This window comes from Xiphophorus couchianus, chromosome 10 (assembly GCF_001444195.1).
Source record: "Xiphophorus couchianus chromosome 10, X_couchianus-1.0, whole genome shotgun sequence".
Lineage (NCBI taxonomy): Eukaryota > Metazoa > Chordata > Actinopteri > Cyprinodontiformes > Poeciliidae > Xiphophorus > Xiphophorus couchianus.
In genome coordinates, this window is record NC_040237.1 from 6,161,783 (window position 1) to 6,189,047 (window position 27,265).

At 37.5% G+C, this 27,265-nt stretch overlaps 1 protein-coding gene across 6 annotated transcripts in view; it reads right to left on the reverse strand.

The window, feature by feature from the left end:
* Window positions 1–1,196: 1,196 nt before the first annotated feature.
* The window catches only part of LOC114152066 (receptor-type tyrosine-protein phosphatase epsilon-like), a 68,256-nt gene continuing 42,187 nt past the window's right edge, over window positions 1,197–27,265 (reverse strand). For 3 of the 6 annotated variants that reach the window (XM_028029753.1, XM_028029754.1, XM_028029755.1), the window contains exons 3-22: window positions 19,950–20,045; window positions 17,374–17,470; window positions 16,848–16,921; window positions 16,127–16,171; window positions 14,245–14,381; window positions 13,688–13,778; window positions 10,640–10,716; window positions 10,428–10,464; window positions 10,244–10,341; window positions 9,813–9,932; window positions 8,254–8,417; window positions 7,819–7,954; window positions 7,586–7,735; window positions 5,865–5,958; window positions 5,202–5,278; window positions 4,965–5,099; window positions 4,689–4,814; window positions 3,821–3,972; window positions 3,608–3,743; window positions 1,197–2,569 (exon numbers count right to left, since the gene is read on the reverse strand). In XM_028029753.1, the coding sequence (XP_027885554.1) occupies window positions 2,495–2,569; window positions 3,608–3,743; window positions 3,821–3,972; window positions 4,689–4,814; window positions 4,965–5,099; window positions 5,202–5,278; window positions 5,865–5,958; window positions 7,586–7,735; window positions 7,819–7,954; window positions 8,254–8,417; window positions 9,813–9,932; window positions 10,244–10,341; window positions 10,428–10,464; window positions 10,640–10,716; window positions 13,688–13,778; window positions 14,245–14,381; window positions 16,127–16,171; window positions 16,848–16,921; window positions 17,374–17,470; window positions 19,950–20,040 (2,112 nt within the window). In that variant the 5' untranslated portion in view covers window positions 20,041–20,045 and the 3' untranslated portion in view covers window positions 1,197–2,494. Of the gene's footprint in view, window positions 2,570–3,607; window positions 3,744–3,820; window positions 3,973–4,688; window positions 4,815–4,964; window positions 5,100–5,201; window positions 5,279–5,864; window positions 5,959–7,585; window positions 7,736–7,818; window positions 7,955–8,253; window positions 8,418–9,812; window positions 9,933–10,243; window positions 10,342–10,427; window positions 10,465–10,639; window positions 10,717–13,687; window positions 13,779–14,244; window positions 14,382–16,126; window positions 16,172–16,847; window positions 16,922–17,045; window positions 17,194–17,373; window positions 17,471–19,949; window positions 20,046–27,265 lie in introns of those variants that run through there. The other 3 variants (XM_028029756.1, XM_028029757.1, XM_028029758.1) reach the window with 3 other exon arrangements.

Sequence of the window (27,265 nt, forward strand, 5' to 3'; positions counted from 1 at the left end):
TCCGACTTCATTTACTCTGAGACCCAGAAGGTACCCTGAGCGGAGGTTGGTTGAAATGAAAAATCATTGAAATCAAACTAATAAAGCATTCATTTAGATGGCCTCATGGTGATCACAGTGTAAAGTATATGTAAACTATATACACTTATGGCTAGTTTTACATTGAAAGTGTTTCTTCTTGTTGGAAATCAGCCAGTCAAGTCTGGCTCACCACAATTGGTTAAAGCAGATTAAGTTTTTTTTAATATGATCAGCTCTGACTTGTGACCAATGGAAGATTAATATTCTGAGCACTTAACTGTTTAAAATGAAGTCAGAGCAGAGGAAGCACAGAGATAGAAGCAGCAATGTTAAAAGCCTATTTTCTACAAAAAGATGACATGTTAATTAATTTAAGCTGTAAGATGGCAATACTTGACAGTGCATCGAATTTACTTTCTTATGCCATTTTGAGCTTTGAAGTTGTCTAAGATGTAACATTCTGGATTTGGAAATGTCTTGCTGAGACGACTGAACTGGTTAGAAACTTGTATTTGCAGATCAAATCTTTATGGCCCGGAACTACTGATTAGTGTTTAATGTCTCACTGCTTGTTTATCTTTGATCAGTTTGCATGAATCTCTGCATTCCATCATAACAGTATTTTACTCTTTGCTTTTCATAAAAAACCCACACCAAATTCACCAACTTAGTGGTTTAATGTGCGGTGCCCTCTGCTGGCTCATTCCAACATCATTCCTATTTCAAAGTAATGCATAACTAAATGTGTGTTCAGATAAAAAATGCACCTTTGGTTTTAGTTATTTTATGACTATTGTAAGAATTAGGAAATTGTAATGATACTAAAAACCACCAGGGTTTTTTGCAAGTTTTCTGTTGTGACCTACAAAAGAAATGTTTTCTTTCAAAAGAAAATTGACACATAGCTAGTGAAGCCTCTTTTCTCTAAATGTACTGTTCTCATGTAATTTGTAAGGGAAGAGTCAGTTACCCAAAGCATATGCTTTCTATTGTTTCTGAACCATATCACATTGAGCATGCCTCGAGGCCAATAATGACGCACAAAGTTGCAGCTGTATTTCTTCCATTGGTAAATACACACATTTCAGCCTTTAAAGAGTGACAATGATGGGCTTCATCATCATTGACCATTGAACAAACCTACACTGTAAAGAAAATTCCACTAAAATCCAAAAGATTTTTAGATGAATTTAATATTGCAACTTGCATTTTAAAGACACAGACAGTCCAAAACATGATAGACCACCCACAGAGAAAGAGAGAGAGCAAAGGCAAAGAGCTGGGGTCTAACCAAGCCCTCCTCACTTTTCCTCAAAAGGACTATTTGAACAGAAATCAAGCCCTGGCAACATAGACTTGTGTTTTTGTTCAGTCTGTATCTCACAGTCACATACATGTAGTTTACAAAACTGGACCAATCACTTTACAGTTCCTTGCTCCATAGCCACTGGTCACTATGTTAGCACTTTGTCATGTAGTATTTACATGTAGCAAAAATAAAACTGTTAGGTGTTTGAGTACCAGATGGATCAGACTGTGTTCTAAAATCTATTTAAATTTTACATCCTGTCTTTTCTTGTTCCCGTTCTTTATTTCGTAAATCAGTTTGGCAAAGAAACTGACAAAGGATTGTGTTTGTTACGCTTGGCTAGCATTTTTGTGTTTTCACTGTGCAACATAAAATTATACTTTTCTGCACAGAGCATCCATAGGTAACTTGTAGGCATCATTCTATTTAACTTAGCGCTCTTCTATTTTATGACTTAAATATGGCACTAATTAGCAATAATTTAAACTTGAAAAAAACACATTCTGTGGTAAAGGTTTTTGGCAAAAAGTTTTACTACTGTGCTTTTTTAATGTGCAGTGATTCCTAGTACTTTTTGCTGTATACAGATAAAAGGCAGGTTCTGTCTGTCTGGGTTGGCTAGCTGAATTAATTTGTAAAAGCCAGGCTCAGTATCACCACCTCAGACTTTTGTTCTCTGCAATATGGCTGTCATTGTTACAAACATTTCTGACAGTATCTTGAAGAAAATTTTTTTCCCCCTAATCTCAGATGTCAGCAGTAAATGAAAGATTTATAATTAACAAAAATAATAAACATTAACACAAGCAAAGAATGTCAATACATAAATACATTTACAATAACTATATATTTCAAAAACTATCAGTTCAAAATAAAACTCAGACATTTAAACAATGTTATAAAACAATATTATACAACAAATCAGAGCTCAACTTTGTAGCAATGCTTAATACACATTTTAAAATGTACACCATTAATCTGACTTTTCTTCCATTTACAATTTTCACCCTCCGACATATACCATACATCACAGCAGAACAACAACTTGGGTTAATGGTAGGACAAGTGCATAGCAAAATAGAAGATCATTTGACAAGGTTAATGAAACTGAAAACTGCAAAATTGGCTTTAAAAAACATTTAAAAACCAGGTTTAAGGCAAATTTTATTTAAAATTGGCATAGTCTGAGAAAATATCAACAAAGTCTTGTACCACCCTGTAACAGAAGTCATACTGTTCCTGTAGGGAAAGAAGAAAGGTGGATTACACGGTGACAAGTAAAATGAGAAAATGAACAACTTATCGGGAGAATACATTGTGCATATATGCACACAAATGTAAGTTATAAACTGATCACTGTATTTCATAAAGGAGCTTGAATCCTAAGCAGATCCTTGATTTGTTTTTCCACATTGAAACATTTCCATCACTTTGTTAGTGGTTTATCCTAGCCTCATCACTATTAAAGTTTATCACAGTACTTTTGGAAAAAAATCCTGTTTTACTTTTACTCCTGCCCCCTGAAGGTTGTTGCTCAGTTGTTTTAGGGTTTTGAAATATTCAAGCAGTTCTCTTGACGATTGGAATATTGTGCAGTTCTATTATCTCATATTAATTGTTGGACCTCAAATCCACGTTTGTAATTGAGTCCACTGACTGTAAAAACTCCAGTTTGGACAAAATATCTATCATTGTGAGGAAGTTAGGTGGAGTATAGTCACAATATTAATGTAGACCCTGTAATAGAGATGAAATGTTATTTTAAATTCATTGTTGAAGTGGTAGATAACTGCCAAATAAAAATGAAGCACCCAGAAGAGATGGACACATTTGAGCAAAATCAGTTGTACTTGCTTGTCTGTGAAGGATGATTAAAATGGATTTTTCAGGAGCAGGCACATCTACATCAGAACCCAAAAGCCATTAATGGTGGCATCAAACAGTTAGCCGAATGTTCGATAATCAAAACAGTGAGTCAAGGTCACCCAGTTACACAGGGTCCCTACTTGGCATTAGCAGTACTTTATGCTGTTTGATTGAGTGGCTGTCATTATAAGCTTGTATATGGCCAGATGGTGGTATTAATTACCATGCATGTACAGATGTCTGAATGAGTGAGGGCAGCCACACTAATCATAACGCTGGTAGTTTGGTTTGTCTCTACTGACCTGTCCTCAGTGGTTTTTTCTGACTATTGGGGTCTGATGGAGCTGTGAAAACTGACATACATATCTCTCATACATTTCAGATCATTGCCAGTATCATTCTTCTACTTACAACAGTTTGGACCATATGAGGCCTCTGCATGCGTAAACTCTTGACGGTTTGGAACACGTCCAGCAGGCCTTCTGCTTTGACTCGCTCCAAAATGTTGCTCAGTGCAATGAACGTACCTGTTCGCCCTGCACCAGCACTGTAGCATAAACACAAAATATTGGCTTTAGTACAGGTTTACTCAAGAATGAGCCACTTCCACAAACTGAAACCTACCTGCAGTGTACGACTATGGGATGGTTCCCAGACTGCTGCTGCTGTCTCTGCACTGAGGCAATGATGTCAATCATGCCTTTGCCCTCTGCCGGGATGCCGACCTCAGGCCACCCATGGAAGTGGAAGTGCCTGATCGTCCTTGTCTGCTTCTCCTTTTAGAGGAAATGCACAGGTAGTTGAGAGATCATAATACCTTTGAAATGTGATTTATTAGCAGTTTATGAACAATAATGGGGCATGCTGTGCAGTATATAAGAGGTGGGCCGATGAGGGATATTCTGGGAGGCGAATGAGCAATCACAGCTTTAAAGAGTGAAGTGGGTCGAAGTTAATGAAATATATGAAATAAGAACCTCCCGGTTGATAAGCCTAAACACATCCTGCTTTACTCTCGCAGTCTAGAGAGTTTTATGCTTCCTGCTTTGTTCTAAGTTTTAGACAGTTGATGCATCACTTCCAAAACACTTCTATCAAGGAGTTGCATTTATTATTTGTAAGAATTCTTTTAAATTAATATATTTTTAGATAAAGGTTGTGGAAGCCTGTACATATGCTTCCACAAGCTTAGTTAATGTAAGCTGCCTTGTAAATGTGAATTTTTTCTTTGGATAAAAAAAACCAATTCGCTTAGAAGGATTCAGATTTACTCACTCAAAAGATGTGAGGTGTCAAAAGCCAACATAAAACTGAGCAAAACTTTGTATTCTGCTTGATTTGGTAACAAATTTAAGAACGGAATTTTAATGTTTAATTACAATTCATATAGGCAAACAAAGTAGCTCCATAAGAAAGTCAAGAGTCGAGTGTTGCAAATGATGTAAAGGAAGCCACATTTACATCTCTGATAGTGGAAAGTTAATTTGCCTACCGGCACAAAGGTGAGTACCAAGTCTCGTAAACTGAAGGTTTCACACAAAGTGTCTCCCTTCAGCTCTACAGTGTAGTCTCCATAGGTAGCAGAGTCCTCTGTAGGCCAGTACTGGCAACATTTGTCCTGCAAAACAGAATCGCTATATAAATATGCAGAATATATAATGTGTTATAATTGCTTTGGCAAAAGTAACACTGCATGTTATGTGAAAAAGACAGTAAAAGTATAAATTTAGCTTAGTTAAGCTTTCAATGAGTTGCTTTCGTGGATCACCTGCTCCCTCTCCTGGAGCTCAGTAAGCATTACAATGGAGTGACATTTCCATTCCCACACCATTCTCCAGAAATCCTCTACAGTATGGGGAAGAGGGCCCTGTGTGGCAATGAAGTAGTCCTTCTGTCTGTATCCCTGAGTAACAGCAGAGCATTTATTTATTACATTTTTGATATAACAGGGTGAAGTATAAGTACTGTTGGTAACCTGTTGCTGCAGGAAAAGATGTTTTCTTACGTCTATAAAAGTCGCGTTGATGTAATCTGTGAACTCTTGGCCTCTTCTCATGGAGAGAATGACTCTATTGAAATCATCTGAAATGGACAAAGCAGATGACAAACGTACATTAGAGCAACAAATGGAAATATTGATGAGGTTTTAGATATATAAACTGGCATGAGTGGTTCTCAGAGTAGACTGCTTGAAGGGTAACTGGATTTTTTGAAGTGAGGTTCTGTGAAATTATCTGTAATAGTTTCTTTACATGTAGGAGAAAGATATTACTGTGGGCTTGGCAGAAGTTAGTCAGACAGACATGAACTGTTTAGTTGACTACCAATTTAAGATAACTCTAATAAATAATTATACGCAACAGATTAGCTGTCTACTGTATTCATCCACTGCACCTCACTCAAAAATCCAATATTACCTTTTAAATAATAATACAAAAATAAGAAATATGTGGATGAATAGCTGGCAGGAGTCTATTGCTAACATTTGGTGCTAATAAAGCTCTTCAAAGGAGAAGAGGTTAGAGGTAGAAGATTTGTAGTTAGAAGGAGTTGCAAGTCTGTGTGGATTTTAGCTATTCACAGGTTGATGTGGTCACTAACCCCACAACTACCTGACACTATATCTTGAAACTGCCATAAGTAGACAAAGTGGATTCCTGTTTCTTACATGGAATAATTTGTAGAACTCTGTTCTTCTTCATGTTTGCAGGAAGATTCCCAGTTCTCATGTTCTCCTTCATTATTCGCATGTTGGTCAGTTTCTGAGAAGTCAAAAGAATGCAACGTGTGAGGAATACAAAAATACATTCATTTTAAAATAAAATCTAAGGTTCATTTGCTTTGCAGCTAACTTCACAACACAGATTTTGTTTTGTGATTAAATTTTGCTAAAAAAAAAAAAAAATCTAAAGTTGGCGCCAAAGGCAGAACTTTCACCTTTTTATGGCACATTCCTGCACATTGTACAATTCAATTTTTGCATTAATATTACTACTGACAGAGGTTTTGTCATTAGGGGCCAAATTTTTTAAGGTTCACCCAAATCAATACTATTGTGCACAATCTTGTTAGAATAATATCAATACGGGTGTTACAACTTTTCTGATTTTGCGTGTTCACATTTTAAATCTTTTTTCCGTTTCAATAAACAAAGTAAAAATATTTAACAGTGCATGCAATGTGAAGAGAAATGAAATATCACAGAAGGCCATTTCGTTTTATAAACATTGTTCAGCCCTGCTCTGAAAGCCCACAATGACCTTCCTGCTTCCTCAGCAGTGGTTTGTTTTAATTTAGTTTTACTTCTATCAGAATTAGGCCTCAGGCCTCTATTGCTCTAGAGCTGCCTGGAGTTAAATAAATGCTGGCCAATCACTTAAGCAGTATGTATTCAGACTCACCATTCCTGTAATATACAGCAAAGAACAACATATTTGCTTTATGTTTTAAAGCAGACATTGGCCAGAAGCAACCTTTTAAATGAAACCTTGATAAGATGGAAACCATTTTTTCATTTAGATGGAAAGACTATTCATAGTACTCAAGAAAAGACCTACAACCAGAAACTCATAATTTATAGATTATTTTTTTAAAGATGTACCCAAAATTGAACCTACTTCCCTATTGCTATCTCTGATCCCATCTAGGTCTTGCTCATGGCACTCTTTGTTGTAGACCTAAAGTCAGTTAGTTTCAGTATCAGAGGAAGCAAAGAGACCATAAGGCTATTTTCTACAATTTGTGAAATGTCTGTGGTTGAGGCTAAGAGGGAGAGCAAGACTAAGCAGATAAGATGGCAAAGTTACAGATTACACTTTATTAATTTAAACTCAAACTATCATGCAACATGCTGGATTAAAAAACACTGAAAGTGTTTCGCAAATCTTAGTCAAGATAAGGCCCAACGTACTTAACTATTCACTCACACCATATTTTCAAAGTAATCGCAAAGTAAAGATGCCAGTAATCCAAGTTTATGATGCAAACTTGGTTATCATTTTCTTTCTTTCAAAAAAACCCCACCTTGTTTCACAGAAACTAATCTCATCCAGTGATGTGCTGCACCTCTGCTGCTAATATAAATCATCTACAACTGCTCAGAACAGGAAGAGTACAAAAACGTATTTTGAATACTGCTCCTACTATAGTAAAATATTATTCACTACACAATACTTACTACATACTATAGTCAATTAAAAAAAAACATTGCTACAATTACTATCCACTTGTCGAGGTAAAAATGTGATGGCAAATGGCTACAAAATTCTGATTAGTGCATCTCCAAGTACTTTACATTGGTTAGCAAAAGGTTATTTAAGTGTTACTAGCCTTTTCATTTAGTTTTTTATTCTGTTTTATTTAGACAGAATGTGAAACAAATCAAATTACTTTAAACTCCTCCTCCAGGCCCACACGATCACCATCGACAAAGGTGTTGTGCAGTTTGTGCAGATGTCCTTCCAGAGATGACACATCCAGCTCTGTGTCTCCATAGAGGTAGTATTCAAGCAAGGCCTGGTAGACGAATGAGTACTGCATCTAGGGTGAGGATAGACAAATGTTAAATACACAATGTATGGGTAGTTGATGATAATGCACCAGGGAGTCCATCTTTAACTCACATCTGTCTGGATGAGCTGGGAGCGCTGCTCTCGTATCTTGGAGACAAACCCAAACACATCAACTATTTGCTCCGCGTGCATCATGTCGATCATGCCGTCGATTACAATGAAGGTTCCCGTTCTCCCAACACCAGCACTGGGGACAGAAAACACACACACGCTGTGTTTACCACAATGCTCAGCTGATACTTGTATGGTAATGGGAAGCAGGAGAAAAACAAAAGGACATCTGTGCTTGTAAACACATTCGTTGCTATAAATCACTTTGTTTTTGTTTACCCACAGACTCACAGAGAGTATATTCATACCCAAATACATCACTTCCCATAGAAACTAAGTGGATAACTGAAACAAACAAAACCTCATTCAGAAATACTAAGCTTGTTCAGTTCAAGTAAATGCATTTAGCTACATCAGCTGCTGACTCCTCAGTACCTGCAGTGGACCACAATAGGTCCAGAAAACGGTGGATTCACAGCCTTGACCTTTTTCAGGAACTTGAGCATGCCAATGGGGGAGAAAGGGACTCCAAAGTCAGGCCAGCTGGTGAAGTGAAGCTGTGTGACTGGTCGGGGAGTCTTAGCAGCATCACTGGCTTGCTGTGAAATTAAAATATAAATATTGAAGTTATTTACTGTATTAAGACAATAATTTATGTTTTCAGAAATCAACTAGAAAGCTTTTCTCATCTATCAATCAATCAATCAAATTTTATTTGTATAGCACATTTCAGCAGCAAGACATTTCAAAGTGCTTTACATCATTACAAACACAGAATCACAATGCAATATAGAATCAATCATTAAGTCAAGTTACATCAATAAATTTGTAATTGATTACATTTCAAATACAATTCTAAACAGGTGGGTTTTTAGTTGAGATTTAAAAGAAGTCAGTGTTTCAGTTGTTTTACAGTTTTCTGGAAGTTTGTTCCAAATTTGTGGTGCATAGATGCTGAAAGCTGCTTCTCCTCGTTTGGTTCTGGTTCTGGGGATGCAGAGCAGACCAGAACCGGAAGACCTGAGAGGTCTGGAAGGTTGATACAATAAAAGCAGATCTTTAATGTATTGTGGTGCTAAACTGTTCAGTGATTTATAAACTAACAACAGTATTTTAAAGTCTATTCTTTGAGCTACAGGGAGCCAGTGGAGGGACTTTAAAACTGGTGTTATGTGCTCTATCTTCCTGGTTTTAGTGAGAACGCAATCTAGGAGAATCCAGTCTTGCTTTGTGTTAGCCTGAAACAGCCTATGTTCAGCCTTGTTACTAGATATAAAAGATTAGGATGTCTTGCAAAGGGAAATATGACTGCACACCGTGGCTGTCTAATGATAATAAAGCTTCCTGTGATGTGTCGTCTTCCATCTGTTGCGCAATCAAATGTACTATGTATTATTATTTTATGCTCCTTGCAAATTAATTTAAACACAGTTTATGGTTTGTAGACCTACAGTATATTTCATGTTTTATATGTTTATATGTTTTAGCACTTAGACATAACGCTAAAGTTAGCATGTGATTCACTTCTTAAGTAAAAGCCCCGTTTCAGGACTGCACTATATATTGTCATCATTATCAAAGTCCCCAACATAAATGTCACAAAGGTGAGCAGTATTTGTAGGCAAATATATTCCAGATGTGTTGTATTGTATTGCATGCTTTGGTAGCATTACATAGGTCTCAGATTAAAAATGGTCATTTCTTCAACATATACTTTCTTTGACTTCCTTCTAATTTCAGATTTTATCTAGAGTCCTTATTTAAAACTTTGCTCATTCCAGAAGTAACGCTATAATCACGATCGATTCTAGTACTTTATCTTTTAAAATGAACACTGAGAAAGAATTCTAGAAGACTCTGGCAGAACATACTCCTCTCTTCATGCTTTTACAGAAGACACTTAAAATGTGCTCTCTCACGTTAGGAAATATGCAGATTAAATGCAAGTAAACAATGTTTCTTAATAAATTCAAGAGGAACTGGTTTGCACTTACATGTTGTACACAGAACTTGCGTATTGTGTAGTCTACTAGGACTGTGAAGTCCTCGACTGCCACCCTTACATTCCCGTAAGTCCAGCAGCCTTGGTCTGGCCAGTACTGGTAACACTTATCCTGCAGGAATATACCATGAGAAACACATAATTTAATCAAATGTTAATTGAAACTAACTCAAAATCACATTAGGGAAGAACGTCTGAAATAAACAACTTTGCAAAGAGATTATTGTACTGGCTTTTAAAACTTTATATAGACAAACAAAAAATAAACTAAACATCACTGGTCTTTCACACATCATCCAAGTCTGAGTTTCACTTCAGCCCACAGCATTAACATAAGAGCATTAATTTAAAAAAAGCAGCAATCTCCATATCTGTGCACATTATCACTTCTCCTACAGGTAAGGGAACTTGAGTAGTAAATACCTCTTTCCTTTCTTTCAGATTTGTCAGCATGACAACTGTTGCTACTTTCTGCTCCCAAATCATCCTCCAGAAGTCTGCTACTGTCTCTTCTTTTGGTCCTGAGAAATAAAATATGAGGTTATTGTAATCTCTAATGAAAAAAAAATCTAAACAGGAGAACAGTTTCCTTTATACATTTACTTACCTTGTGCAGCTATAAATTTGTTCTTTTCTGTGTAACCCTGGTGGTAAAAGAATATTTATAGTGACTATGATGCAAAAACAAAATAAAATAACAATTTTTTTAAACTAAAACCTCCTGAAACAATACTGTAAACATTTATCTGACATTAGTACAATTAATTATTTTGTCAACTTTTGAATTCACATAATCAGTATGACGAAAAACTAACTCACATCAACATAAGATGCATTAATGTAGTCTGAACATGGGTTCCCATCCAACTGAGTCAGCACCACTCGGGAATGATCATCTGTTAGTGAGAAGAGAAACAAAGAAATACTTTAGGTGGAAGTAATGGCTATTTGTTTTCTAGTGGAAGACTGATTACACAATAGTGTTTAGTGTATGTTTAGTAGTTCACTAACCAAGCCAAGTCTAGAAGCTACCAGTTAGTTATGCTTTTTATGAATTACACTGCATTAACAGTTTTTATAAACTGTCCTTCTGGTGGTAGTTTTGTTACACTATTTTGGTTACCCAGAAAAAGAAATAGAGGAGCCAGAAATCCAAGATGGCTGAAGGTATTGCTGAAGTGTTGAAGTTAGCTTGATAAAAACCTATAAGATAAATAGTATTTGACTACTGAGAAATTACTGCTTTCCTGGAGCACAGGGTCCCCAGCACTTCTGGGCCTCGCTCGGCAAATGGCCAAATATTGGAAGCGTGTTGGCAACAGACTGAAAGACTTCATTCACTTCCTTTGCTGCCATTGCTAAAACTACAGGCAGACAACTTGTCCTTCAGTTTTCTGATTGGCTTGGTAGAAATTCTACTGGTGAAATCCAAGTCAGTGGGAGAAAGGCCAGACTGTGCTTTGAAGTGAGATTTGAATCGAGCGGAATAGTGTTGGTGTGACATTAGCCTCACTGTCAGCTTTTAGCAGCTTAAAGGCCTTATCTCTCCACAGTGCACCTCTTTTCACCCATCCATTTTCTAACACCCTTATCCCTAGTGGGGTCAGTAGGGGTGCTGGTGCCTATCTCAAGCAGGGAAGAGAGGCAGGGAACACCCTGGACAGGTTGCCACTCCATCGCAGGCACCTCTTTTCAATTTTTGTGCATTTTCAACCTAAGAATAAAATTTTTACTGTAGCTAATATTCAGTGCCTAAACACATTGAAAGACTAGTTTTGAACACAAAAACAAAAATATGACAATGACAGTGTTTGGCTAGAAATAGCCGAATGTTCACCTAAAGTTTCTGAATCTATAAATGGCAAGGAAGAGAACTACAGCCAGCATAATGCATTGATTTTAACTGCGACAGACAGAGAACCACTGAACATATTTTAATGCTGTTGTCTGGACACATGAGTAGGTGAACAATAAGAAAATTTGGCTGACTGAGCAAACAATTGAGCAGCCTATGCCTGGCCAACCCAGATTGGTGTGTTGTCATTTGTAGTAATTTTGCTTATTATCTGAGATGAGATGGTTTTAGGTCGCTGAGTAATTTATTTTCTGTAGTAGTATTTAGCTTTGTTTGTATTTTTGTGAATAAAGTAGCTGGGAAGCATCTTAAAACTGTGCAGTTATCCTGCTGTACCTCTTAACCTAGACTTTAGAGGGATTTGTATTATTTTTCTAATTTGAGTTGTACAAGTGGTACCTTCAAAATATACAGTAACTGTAAAAATAAAGCACCTCTGTTAAAATGAGGAATGATATGCAGTTTATCAGGCTTGAAAATTATTTAAATCCAATTGCAAATGTACAAAAACAAAAAACCTTAGATGCTTGCCAAACAGATAAAACGCTAAATTTTAACCCTGTGAACAAGTGTATCAAACTGAATATTGTCCACATAACACAGTCAGAAACCATAAAGTTTCAGCCTTTTCAATGTTTTTTTTTTATTTGTTTTTTTTGTCAGATTCTGTAAATCACATAACAGAAATTACAGACTACTAAAGATGGCAATTTCCATAATTTCCACATTTCTTCACTAATTCACTAAGTGTATATACTCATTCAAGGTTTTCAGATTTTTACTCAAAACTAAAGTCGACTAAAACTAAAATTGAGTTTACCAGAATTTTATTGGGATTTCATGACATACCAACACAAAGTAATGGATAATTACTAAGTGGAACGAATTTTCTAAGCTCCTTACAACTGTTAATCTGATGAGTGTGGCATTCATATAATGTACTACACCCTTATCTTAGATCTCAAAATCTAGTTCAACAAACTGCTTTCAGAAATGGCCTAATTAGATCTTAGATTTCAAGTCTGTTTAGTTAAACATCAACATGGCAACCAAGGAAACAGTAGAGAGGGAGAAAGTTGTAGTGAGACTATAGAACAATATCTCAAAGTTGTACAAATTCACTGAGAGCTGTTCAATTAATCAACTATTTTGTCTTCAGTCTAGCTAAAATTGCTGTAAAAATGCTTCACCCAGCAGTCAGTGGGCAAGAGCTATGTTGCGCACAGGACCAGTCCATCATAGGGAAACAAAAAATCACACACTCATACCTGAGGACAATTGAGGGAGACCAAGGGTGTACAGAAAATGGATGGATGGATTAATGTGTCAGGATGGCCAAGTTAAAATTCAGACCTAAACCCAATAGAGAATCTAGGTCAAGACTTCAAAAGATTCAGGTCACAAATTGTACCCATCCAATCTGAATGAGCTTGGGGGATTTTTTTTAAAGAAGAAAAAAAAACTCAGTACTTTTCATGAAATTGCAATTAAACACATGTGAAAAAAGCTCATTGTGTGTGAATACTTTTGCAAAACTAAGACCTAAAGCCTATTCCAAGCACTAAAACTCATCCTTTAGAAAAGCTGCAAAAACACATTACTTAATTCTTTGTACATTGTTATTGTTTCCAAAAATGCAGGAATGTATAAATGCCTCTTCTCCCCATAGGGTTACACAGGTTTAAACTTGTTTGTACATGCTTAGTTATTTATCATAAGAGCTGTTGACATAACTGCAGTATAAGACCAGTGTTAAAAACACATCAAGTTCTCAGAAGAGGAACCACACGTGTTAGAAAGGAAAGCTGTGGAGGAAACTATTAGAATATTGTTCTGTCATTGTAAGTGCATGTGCAAACGGTTAATGGAAGACTGTACTGTATCTGTCAGAGCGAGAGAAAAAAAAAAACGTGTCAAAGACACAATGGCGCTTGTTTGTGTATTAAAGAAACAGGAAGCCGAGTTTGACTCAGAAGCAAAGCAAGCTCCTACAGAACAGAAAGTACACTCACAGGGAAGGATGTTGGGGTATCTGTTCTTCTCCTTGTTCTCATCCTTGTTTGCCTCTTCATACATCCCCTGTGCATTGCCCCCTGGCAAAGACTGCAAAGCAAAATTACAGATTATACAGCAACACAATCAACAGTGGTCTGCTGCATGAAGGCACTTCCTCTGCTAAATTAGCGAAGAACTTCAACTTCCTCTTTCTCTTACAACTTCCAAAAAAACCCATATATTCTGTGGTGTTTGAACTATGAATCAGACAATTTATTTTGACTCAAGAGTCCTCAACTATAGATATAAATAGTCAAATAGGTACTTTTCGTTCGTGTGGGTGAGTATGAGATCAGTGTGTGTCATGGACAATATGACACATGGTACTTATTTTAATTTCCTACATGAAAATACACACACTCTTAGCTTTAAACCTTTTTTTTTCAATTCTCGATGAATAAGGTAGGGACAGTGATGAAGGCCCAATCTATGTGCCATAAATGCTACTTGAAGTCAATATACGAAGCAAAGAAAGTTGCTTTTTTTAACTTGTAAGATTTAAAGAGAAGCTCACATTATACTCCTCCCTGAAGAGTTTGCCATCATCAGCTGAGCGGAGCCGGTACTCCTCCTCCAGGTGGTCCACTGGGATGGGCAGGTACGTCTTTGAGGCAGAGGGGGTCCTGGGCAGAAGGACCACCGTCTGTTGCTCTGTGGGGAGGGAAGATAGTTGGTACCATCTCTTTTTGGTAGTTTTGTTTAATCATTTGAAGCTAAAAATTAAATGTCATAAGAAAACTAATCATGTAGAGCTGGTAGAAGTAAAAATCAAAGATATGTACTTCGATGTTAAATAACCAGTTCTAAGAAATAAAGTTTAAATGATTGGGTTGAATTAGAACAGTGGTTCCCAACCTGTCTGTAAATTAGAGCATGTTAACTAAAAACAGGGATCCCTTATTTCAAAACTGGATGTTTGGGGGTTTTTTTGTTTTGTTTTTTTCATACCTTTTTAGTGCTTCATGTTAAGGTCATCAAAAACTAGTGTTTAGGTCAGAGTACAAGTGTCACTTCTTTTTTCTCTTTTACAGTAAAATCTATACAAACATTTTGTCCTAAGGACATTTCTTGGGAAATTATAAATAATTTTGTTAGGTAGACATTTTTCAGAGGGGAAGGACACAGACACAAACAGATTAACTCAAAAATGTTTTTGTGAACAAGTTCACTCCCACTACCTAAGTGAGTTTATGAAGCTTAACTAGAAAAAGAAAGAAAATAGATTGACAGGTCTACTATCAAAGCTTGGTGCTGCTCTTTAAGATTATTATATTTCTAGGAATTATATTTTTTTACTGCGCTAATATGCACCGACTATGGATTTATTTTATCCGTAAATGTCAAGTTTATTGACATTTTTATTGATTAGCTAAGAACCTTTCAGTCAATGTATTTTAATTGCCGGAGGTAATTTCCACTCCTTTCCTCCTACTCCACAATCCTAAAACTGTGATGAAGTACAACTGGTGGCATTTAAGTTGCCTTTAGTGGTACATAGAAGATATTTGGGTAACATTAACACCCATGAAAAGGTCACAAATTCAGCAGGATGACTTGTTCAAACACAATGCTCTTTGTTTCACTGGAAACTTTTTAAATAAAAGTTGATGTATTTCAGCATTTTAATTCAAAAGCCCATTCAACATGATGGTGGCTCTTGAGGTTTTGCAGTCTGCACTTTCTGAATCTTCCCTAATTTTTGAATTAGGCTTACTTTAATATCCTCTTAGAGCTGTGGTTATTCCTGTGGTTATTGCTTGTGCACTTTTTCCTTCCACTCTACTTTCCATCAGAATGCTTGGACAAAGGACTCTGGTGAGTCAGCTGACTTGGCAATAAGTTTTTGTGGCTTATCCTCCTTGTGGAGGGTGTCATTGACGGTCTGCTGGGGAACTGATGTAACATGGCTTTATTGAAAATAATTTAATCCGTTGGTTTTATATAATATTCAAATATATTGTAAAATTAATTTAATCATTAAAAATCAACAAATCAATCGTCAAAATAAACATTAAAATACTGCTGAGGATAGTGAGGGTATTTTTGATTTCCCCACTCAGTCCACCTTATTTATCAGCAAATTTCTCACATAAATAGAAACTTGAGGTTGGGAATCACTGAATCATAAAAATCAGCTCACTCAGCATTCAGTTAAAAACATTTTGCATAAACTAAACAGGTACTCCTACAGTCTTTACAATTTTGTGCTACTCCTCTATCTCTGTAGATTTCCCAGATCACAAAACATCAGCAGGTGTTAAGGAGCCAAAAGGAGCCCAGAGAGGAGCCGCAGCACCCTGTCCTGATATTTAGTTACAGCTTTGAGAAAATGAAGGCTGGAAAAATAACCCAGAGAGGGTGTTAGTGTTAGTAACATGCCACCCTTTATACCTGACCTGGAGGTACAACGGTGTACAACGACTCAGAACTGTAGCCAATCTCTAAAACACAAACCAAATCACATCATTCACACATGGACAGATACAGTCCAAATAAAAATATGACTAAGTGCCTTGTTTAAGTATTAAACTGTTTTAAAGTCAAAATGTGTCCTTGCTCCAACCAGCAGCCATCTGAAGGTTTTTCAGTTCCTTCTCTCCCAGGAGCACAACCTGCTCTGCTCTTTCCATTCCTAGATAAGAAAATGCTTCCTAAAGAACATTCACAAATCCTCATCATGAAAAGCTTCCTGCACGGTCCGATAAGTGTTATCAAACGTCACACAAATGAGCTCCATTTTTAAAATAGCGGAGCTGAAAGCTGCTGTGAGAGCAGCAGCTTTCAGGCAGCGTCTTTGCATCGTCTGATCTTTGCATCGTCTAACTTCACAGGTAGCCTCAAAGCAGCTGCAACTGTTCATGAAACCAGCTTGTTTTCAGTCTTCATGTCAACCACAGGAAGTTTCAAGCCACCACAACAACTGGTGGGACTACCTTCACGTATAGGCAGAAATATAAAAACGTATTACCTCCCTCCCTCTTTCGGCCTTGACTGTCTTTCTTCTGAGCTCAAAGTCTAAATATGACAGATTTATTTTTGCATCTTTTAACAGCCATCTTATCCCGCTCCCTACAATCTGCCTGCAGCATCTCTTAGCGTACAGTTCTACTACATTACCTTGTTCTTCCAAGATGCCATTCGGTATTTTCTTGTCAACTGTTGTGACGACTGCTGTTTTCTGGTTTTTTAACCTGAAGGGGAAAACAAAACACTGCAAAATGAGACACAGACAATAAATCAATCAATTAATTTTTTTTCTTTCAATAAAAGTTAATCAACACTTCACACTTTTGAACAAGAATCTTGCCATCCTACCATCTGAAGCTTGAGAACTTATTTTTTCTCATTAGCTGGCGCGTGGAGAGGCTGTGTTTGTGTCAAAATGTAGTACAGATTTCTGTCTTCAGTCTAAAGCTGCCTGTGGAGCTCCCCTGTCAGCCTGCTCTGCTCTACTCTGACTAAACATGCGAGGGAGTCTGCTTCCTGAATGGGCTCCGCCTCACTGACTAAAAAGCAGGAAGTGTTCGTCACCTCCAGCTCTGCCCCTGTGCTGGGCTCTCCGCCAGGGGAAGGAGGAAAGGCGAGCCAAGCTAAGGGTTGGAGAGTTTCTTGGTTTTGTATTTGCTTTTTTTTTTTTTTTTACCTGAGGATGTACCAGGCCAGCAGTGTGAAGATGAGCACCAGCAGGGATACAACCAGCACAATGGGAAGGATTTGGGGGTTGTGAGTTTTATCTCCTCCTGAGGACAGAGGAGAGGTTAAAAGAGCAGTACCAACAAAAATGCAGAAAGAAGACACAAACACTACTGTTGCTTCTAAATAAATTGGAAAATTAAATCGAAGAATTCAACTCAAACTATATTCACACCATATTTATCTAGATGGTCTTCGTCTTTCCAGTTTTTACTACTGTAATTCTTGTACCTATCCAAGTGTTTTCAAAGTATTTGACGTCTGAACGGTCATGTTGCATTTGATGTGACTGTTGCGTCTTTGATGCGAGACATGCATCATATTTTTCCACCAACAGAAGCCAGGCACATTGCATCTGGACATAAACACTGGCTGAAACGTATAATTCTGAAAATTATGAACTCATAGCTCATCACATCACACTCTCACCACTCCTGGCTCTGACTGCACATCCAAACAGACTTCTCTACAGAAGTTGCAGTCAGTGCTCTACAGAAGCTTCCTAAATACAATTTTACTAGCTTCCCTTGTGTTATGATTTTGGCAATACTGTTGGCTCCCATTGCTAAATAACTGTAAATTGATCCATAGATGGCGGCACTCACTATTACTTCCGTTGACAATGCTTTACTGTTTGGTGTCAACGTTCTTCTGAGTATTGTGGATCGCTAAAAGGTTGTAAACCATTCGCGCAGTATGATTGTGATCACATTTCATTAGTAGTATGAACGACCACGCAAAATAGGATTTCAGCAAAAAAATCAGAATTGAGTATTATGGCCTGCTGTGTGTACGTACCCTAAAAGTCAAACATGTAAATCATAGATATTTATTACACAAACTGATATATTCAGCATTTAGTTCTATTCATGAGGTACCAAGTCAACATCTCCATAAAGCTTGTGAGCAAACAGAATTGGAAGGAATGTAAAATGTCCTGGTAGACAGCTGTGCTGACATTGAACTTTTTAATTCACAGTGGAGCAAAACCAACAGATGAGATGTCAAAGTGGACCTTAAGCAACTTGGATTCTGTGGATGTAATCTCTTCATCCAAATTCTAAAATTCTAAATTTAAATTCATCTTAAAAGAGGGCTATGGACCACTGAGAAATAGTCCGGTCGTTTTCCTGCTCATCCCAGGTAAAAATGGTGCTGATATCTCCGGTTCAGGAGTGGCTTCAAACAAGTTGCTGCCCATATCCTGGATATGTCTGTATGGTGGCTCTTGAACTACAGCTACACTTTCTGATCTTCCTCATCAAGGCTGCAATTATACTCATTGCTTGTACAGATTTCTTACCACCATAGGTTTTTCAGTCACGTAACCATCTACAAATATGCTTGCGTCGACGATTCTGTGAACACAGCTTCCTTAGTTTTGTGGTTTACTCTTCTTGTTGTGTCTGTCAGTGACTGCCAAGTCGGCAGTCTTCTCCAGGATTATAACGGCAATAACACGCAAAGCATAACTTTTCTGTAACAAAATTATGTCTGATTGGTTTTTATTGGTTTTACATTTTTCTCACTAGCTGAATTTTAGGTGTTCATTAGTTGCACATAAACATTAATAAAAATTAACAAAAATAAACACTGGAAAAATACCACTGTCTAACAGATTAATATTTGAAGCCAGACATTTATACACATCAAATAAAAAGACTTATGTCAAATAAACCAGATATTTATATACATCAATGAAAAACCTGAATTTTCTTTTTAATACAACCACGAATGCATCTCCAATTAACTTAAATGTGTCAGTTAACCTATCAGATGTTTCTGGACATCATCAACTGGGCTTTCCCTCATTGTTAATTATTCCGCATGTAATTTTCTGAATTTGAAGACATTAATAAATAAATTTCTGGCATATTCTCATTATTGTGACATTTAGCAAATATAAATAATTTTGGTAGTTCTAACTGAACTAAAATAACGAGAAGTCTGATTTAACTTTAGATGTGATGAAAAAGGGTGCATGTGTCTTTTATTTAGTGTATGTACATTTCTGGTTTCAACTCTATAGAAATTATACTTTTTAAGAAGAATTTCTGATAATATACCTTTTTAATCGTTTAATCTATTGAGATCGACCTGTGTTAAGGTACATTGTATGACTTGATCTAATAAATACTTGGAACAGCAAAGTGGCTGCTGTTTTCTTTCATGGCCACAGAGCCAGTTTAATAACAGGTCTCAGCAGTATTTTGTCAACACAGATATGCATCAGCTTGGACAGAAAATTAGAGGCTCTCAAAAAGAAGACAAGACCACCAGTCAGCTATCTGTCCTCAGCATAAAAGTTCACAATAATCTTTAAATTACTAACTGCTGCTACGAGCTTAATTGTGATCTGGTAAATACAAAGCTGAAGGCTGTTATCAAGCAGATGCAATCACAGCAGAAAACTGATAATGATACTATCTCTGAGAAATGTGAGATAGTATCATTAATGCTTAATATCTTAGTAAGCATTAATAGGATATCATTTTGAAGTGGAGTGGCCCTTGCTATTGTTCTTACCTTTTGAGTTGGTGTCATTGGCAGTGGGATTGGTATTGGTATAGGAATAGGGTATTGTTGTGGTTGCCACCAAAAACAGAAGAGGGACCATTGTGCCTGCAGGAAAACAAAATGAGGGTGGCTATTAAATTTAGTTCCAGACATGTCTGAGATCAAGATTCATGAGAAAGTGACTATTGTATAGTATTACTATTCATCGGACACAAAAGCTTTTGACAGATCTGAGGCGTATTTCTTTAATCGTGAGTTGCTTTCAGGAATGTGCTCAGGAATGTGCAAGATTCACGAGAACCACAATGGAACAACACACAAATCCTGGTCATTCATTAGCTCCGTCAGGGGAAAAGTATAGCTGTATTACCACAAATGTCCACATGATGGCAGAATACTTCAACAATTTTGTTGCAATGACATCCTTACCTCTTTAAGCCCATTGAGAAAAATATGTCTTTATGGAGAAGGAGGAAAAAAAAACACCTTTTTAATATAAAAATTTAAAATGATTTCAAAATAAACACAGTTTTTGTGTTAAATTTACAGGCAATGCTGAATATAACACCTTAAGGTAACAGTATTTGATTGAATGTATTATCAACCTCAGGAAACAGAACTAACATTGGAACCTCAAAACATTGTTCGGAGCCGTATGCAACGAAATTTCGTTCTGTATAAACCCTGTGCATGCAAAATGACAATAAAGTCAGTCCAAGTCTAAGTCTAAGGAAACAGAACTTCCACTTCCACTAAATTCCACTGATGTAGCTGATACCAGCTGCTTTCGTCCAGCTATTTCTGTAACAAGGCCAAGACAAAGAACAAGGGATTTCCAGGGCATTGCATGTGTAGCTTTAGGAACAATGCATAAACATTTACACATCCCTGAATCAGTAAAAACACAAAAAGTCCAACAACCTTGCAGTGAGTATTTAAATCGAACGAAAAGGCAAGTTATAGTTTCATTGTTCTGACCAGCCTTGTCCACACTGTTTGAAGAGTGGCAGACTGGGTAGGTGGTCACAGTCTAGAAGAAAGAGGGCCGAAAAGTGTGTTTTTAACTATCAACCTATCACACTTCCCCCTGGGAAAACTCTTACTCTAGAGCATTGGAAATTTGTCAGTGCAGCTTCTGTTCTCACTGTGCAACAGTAAATTCCTTACCCATGTGGAATTGTTGAGGTGACTGTGGGAGTTTGGGAGTTTTGTGAATATAGAGTATGCCTATGATTGTTTTACTGGAAGCGTTTTAGCAAGGGGTGTTGTGGTTTCTTTGAAGAGCCACCTTGCCCTTGTGTAACCAACACTAAAGCTGCATCTACATTTGACTTTGTAGTGAACTTTGCAAGTTCTGTTTGTTGTTTATAGACATGATCATGGTGTTGTCATGGAGACTTTGGGAACCTCAAAGCCTCATGTCTGGCTTTTGCAGATGAGATTGCTCTGATGCCATCTTTAAACTAAGACCAACAGCATATGAAGTTCCCAGGATGAAGTTCAGTAGCTCAGCCAGAACAGAGTGACCTGCTTCCTCTGGGCTCAAGTACAGTCAGTGTCCTTAACAGCAGAGTTCATGTAAGTTGATCATTATTGATGAGGAGGAAGCAGGAGATTAATGAATATCCTTGGATCTTGGATCTAAACATGGAGTACAGCTGCTGTCCCTTCACATCAAAACAGTTCAGGTGGTTTGGCAATGTCATGAGGAAGCCTCATTTGGAGATGTTCCAGATGAATTTCGTTGGGAAGAGATCTAGAGGCAGACCCAGAACTAGATGGAGAGACTTCATTAATCTGACCTGGGAAACCTAGCCATCCCAAAGAATCAGCTAGAAAGTATTAATGAGGTGAGGGATGTCAAAGTTTTCCTCTTGAGTATGTTATTCCTGCATCAGGTCCTAATATTGGATAAGTAGAGATGGATGGATGGTTAGTTTAAGCAACTATTATTTTTATATTTGATATTTTATATCAACTAATATCAACTCTTAGGTCTATATATATATATATATATATATATATATATATATATATATATATTACAAACTTTGTATTTGTTACCTAAGAGGGAGTAGCTTTCAACAAATAAGCAATTTCCCCTTGGGGATCAATAAAGTATATTCTATTCTAAAGCCGTATTATTATCTCAGCTATTAATTTTAGCTTTTTTACTCTAACACAAGACCAACACAGATCTGCCCTCAGAAACAGCAGATTAACTTCTTCTTCCCCACACTTGCAGGTATGTGAGTGGTACTTTGGTGCCAGCTGCATAGAAAACGAGCTGCCCAAGCCAAGTATAGAGTCAATGAAGACACTGTTGAAGGCTCCACGCTGTGTCACAGTGTCCTGTATTACGTCCAGGCAGGACACCGGAGGAATGTGAGGGCGGCAGAGCAGAGAGACTCTTTCTGCAGCAGGGAGAGCGGGAGCAGAAGGTCCCGGTCAATAATATTTGCTGGAGCGATTAATAAACCCAGACATGTCAAGCCTACGCTCCATGGAAAAGACTGATAAGGGAATTCTAATGAGGGCTGAGCCCTCCACAGATCTTCTGAAGCTTTAACACACCCCCTTGTTATGGTTTTCTTTATAAATGTCACAAGCTTGGAGGAGGAGGCAGATATTGAGCTGAGTAGGTGAATCTTTGAGGCAGGACTCTGTAAAGGGTGTCTGTGAATGAACTTTTGACAGCACAAACTACTATACACATAATGTTATGTATTCTTTTTCAGTTTTTGTTTGTGTTTATGAGGACATGCATCACAGTGCTCCAAGCAAGCCCTTCGGCTAAATCTTGTGGTTAAGTGGTTTTGCCTCCTGGCGCTCTCATTCCTTTCTTTCAGCTCTAGAAATATCACCCTGTCATATTTCAGCCTGCAGTCCAGCTGTGTGGCTCAACTCCTCCAGGCTGTTCTGCTCCCTGTTTCATTTTTGGTATGGTTCTATAGTACAGCTGCCAGACCTGCAAATTTCCCTGAGAATGCCATAACATCCGCTTAGATTCCTCTTCACCACACATCGCCTTTTAACTCAGTACCCACTCTCCACCTCTCCTTACTCAACATAAACCAGTCTAGACCATGGGTCTCAGATTTGACTAATACTCACTCTTTAGCTTGAGTCCAGCAGCTATCATTGCATTGTGTGTGCTTTCATCTATGCATTGTCCTCTTTCCATTTAGCACTCAGCAGCCAGTCACCAACCATTAGGCCAGTCATAATGAAAATGGGTCATGTGAGATAACAGCTCGGGGGAAATTCTGGGGTATCCTTATTTCCCAGCATAAGACATTTGCAACTAGCAATGGGGAAGGGTATTGTCTTGGCCTACTAGACAGCCTCCTATCCCCCACCCACCCAGACATTAGTGAAGCATGGAGTTAGTAGCTCTGTGACATACTGGTAAGTCTTATTCTAAGATGCAACACTTGGCTGTATAGGCAAGACTACAGCAGCAAGAGAACACCACTGCATTCTTTGCATGGTAGACAGTATCGTTCGTAAGAATATCTGAGCTGGTGTACACGTGCAACTCAAATTATGTCATCAAAAAGTTCAATTCAGTACTTCAGCTCAAAAAGTTAAACTGATGTGATAAATAGATTCATTATATGTCCGTTATCTGCTGAAGAAATGTGATGCTTGAAGTATTTTTTCAACAGCTGTACAGACCTGTTGCATTCAAGCTGCAGCCAGAAAAACTTGCAGCTTCCCTTGGTTTCCAAGCAACCAGCTACAAGCCTGGACACAATTTGGAGATGTGTGTTGTTTTCCCTAGATCTGAGTCCTACTCATGCCACAACCTACCCAACTACCCTGCATACCAATCTACATGTGCAAGAGACCTTTACTTTTTATAACACATTATTACTGTAAAACTGCATTCATCTACATCAACACCTGCTTATGTCACAATGTAAACTCTAACTTTGAACAAGTGTACGGTATGCATGCGTGACACAGTTCTCTCTATTGATTATACCCCGACTTCTCTGAATATCTGCACATCACACAGCAGATAAACAATATGTTAGATATGCAGGGATATGAGCGTATCACATTTCACAATAAAACAGCAAAAAATAAAGGTAGGCGACTGCTAGGCTTGTTTTCATCCGTTGTATAAAGATTAAAAAAAGCAATGCAAAAACTCTGACTCACTCACTGTGACTCTAGTCATAAATCAAAATGTTTTTTTTCCTGGCAGTGATTTATTTGGGAGGATGGGACATTCCTCTCGCTGCGTTTCCCTGCTTTCTCATTCTTTCAGTCATGGCTTAAAAAAACAACATAATGATACGCTGGCAGTTCTCTAACTTCGTCTCAGTAATAAGCAGAAGAGCCAAGCCATCAGAAGAAAACTTGTTACATTTAGAAGATAATACAGGGAAATTGCCTGCGTTTGCCTCTGACAGGAAGCATGGCGTTCTCTGCTTTGTCAGGTCCACTGAGAACTGTTTCTATGGGCACAGTTTCTCTGTCCTTTTGCTTTCGTCAGCTGTGGAATCTGAAAAATGGTCTGTGGGTGTATGTAAGGGGGGTACTGTGTGAGGCGGACAGGAGATGCATGAAGTCCTCAAAGCAAAAGACAAGGGTTTGACACCTGTACGTTGGCTTAAAAGAAAGTTTGTTGTCCTGTGCAGTTTCTCACCGTTGTGCTAAAAATGTGTGTAGCCTCTTTTATTACCCTCTAAAATTGTTTCTGAGCAAGACATATTTTCAGCTATCAAACCACAACCCCCATCTAGGTACCATCAGAGCCCATCTACGATGATTTTCAGCAAGTACAACGCGTTTTAAATAACATATTTTTAAAGTTTAACTTTTTGTTTAACCAGTTCAGCCATCAGAAAATACTTAAATCTTAAGCAGTAGAATAATAATACTTTATCTAAATCCCATCTTCACTGTAGTTATCGATAACAGGTTTAAATACTCCAAGAGCCACAATATTTTTTACTAGACATTAGGTTATTATTATTACACCCCAGGATATCTTGTAACCATAAATCAAAAATGATTATGTAATGCTGTCACAAGCTGTGATGCAAATTTGTGACAATTTTAAGCTTATTTGTGGTTACACTACATTTATGTATCTTTTTTTTTTTTCCTTTTAAGGGGACAACTATAATTGGGGGAAAAATGTCTAGTATTTCAGGTTATTAATATGTAATGAAAAAATGGGCTGAATTTGACTTAAAAATTTCATTGCTTTGGTTTACGCAACTTGGAAATAGTTTTCCAATGAGAGAAAGAGTTATGGAGATACAAGCGAATAGTTTCAAACATGGCAGCCATGTTGGATTTTGAGTTGAGAGGTGGAGCCTTTGACTGTAAATTAGTGAATTGAGCGACCTTAAGCTATTTTTACATCGAGCTATCTGTGTTTTTAGATTTTAGATATTGTTAATTTCCTCAAACACCCTAAAACAGCAGTCAAGTTGTTCTGCAGTTGATATCCTGCTTTATTTTCACAACATGGCTTCCTGCCATGTTTCCCAGCCTTAGAGGAGTGTCAGAGTTTAAACCTTGACTGGGATGGCGTTGGCTATTTAAAGGACAGTGCTCTACATTCGCAGTCTTGAGTGAGGAGTTGATGCTGGGGCGCCGTCCATCTGTTCACACAGATGTGCAACTGCTTTTAATGCAATCCAGCCTAGTGGGACAAGGTGTTCAGCACTGGCCATGCTAGAGTAATCCATCCATTTCTGCTGATCCTGCTTTAAGGGCAGCATCCATAATCTACATTCCAGATGTATGACTGTATGACCCATGTTAACAGATTTGGTCAAATGAGTCCACAGAAGACTGATTTCCTCACCTCACACAGCCTGTTCATTAGGACATTTTTGAATCCATTTTAATTTACACCTCAGAATTGTTTAAATGTGTGCACTATTGTTCCTCTCAATGTGTTCCCATGGTAACTCGGCCTGCAACGCTGCCACCAACGTGGCACCTGAAGGATGTTGAACACGAAAAAGGCTCAGAACAGAGAGACACTGTGCAAACCTGAAAACCTGATGTTATTTCAGGCTTTTGTCAAAGTGAAAAGCTCCCACAAGAGAGAGATGTTTTGGGGTTTTTTTAAAGCATGGAAAGGTTAGATACTCTCAGCCTAATTTATTTCCACAGAAAGGAGATGCACAGATGCATCTTAATAAGTTAGAATATCATCCAGAGTGCTCTATAGTGTTTAAGTCTTCTAATTTTGATGGTTATGAATTATTGCCAACAAAAACACACAATGTAGTTCATCAAAAAATGTGATTACTACATAAATCCAATAAAAAATGTTTTCAATGAAATCTGCCTTCTCTGAGACATATGTGTATAGTAAATCAATACTTGGCTGGGATCCTTCTACATAATTTACTGCATTAATGTAATGTGGCTTTTGATGTCTGTGCAGTAAACTTACTCGAATAACTACTTTTTTTCCAACAAGCTGAAAACATGGTGTGTGTTGTTGCTTGTGCGGCTGTTTTAAATACTTTTTTCTTCCACACATTTTTCCATTGTGTCACTGACAGCTAAATTCTCTGTATCTGTGTAGCCTGTGACATAAAATGTATTCTTTTTATTATTATTATTATTATTGGTCCTGTGTAATATTTATTTATTGTATTAAATTATTGAAATAAATCAACTTGTCTAAATTTATTGCGATAAACTTGCATTTACTTTATATATGTCCGACAAATTAAATGAATGAACATGTTCTTAAATTTACATTCATTGTGGTGAAAATCTGTTCTTATGTAAAGTTAATCTAAACCCTTCTTTAGTCTCCAGTACTTCTAAGGAGGGGATATTAAACTGAACCAGAGGTTCCCATGAAGTAAAGCTAAAGTACAACTAGTAGTAAAGATGGAACAAACCCATTTACTGGTAGACTTGTATACACCCGGGACAATTAGGTTAATGTAATATCATTGTGTTCAGAGCATAAGAATAAAAAAAAATCATAGTCTGTGACGCATAAGCTTGTTGCATAAGCTGAGGAGGGAGCAGCTGGCTTTGGTGGCTAGATTGTGTTCGTAGAAAAGGTCGGCTCAACCTGCTGTAACGCTCAGACTGCGATTTATTTTATTTGCTCACAGGCCACTGGGAGGATACTGTGGAAAGTGATGCTTAAAGTTACATACTGCAGATTGCTACAAGCAATTTGGGTGAAGAGGAAAAGCACTAAAAAGCAGAATTCAGTATTTAGTTGATCTACAATCGACTCAGACAGATTAGTGCTTTAATATTCAGCTGATACAACATGGTCCCAAATACAATTTTTGATTACAAGGGTGACAATTTCTGGAAAA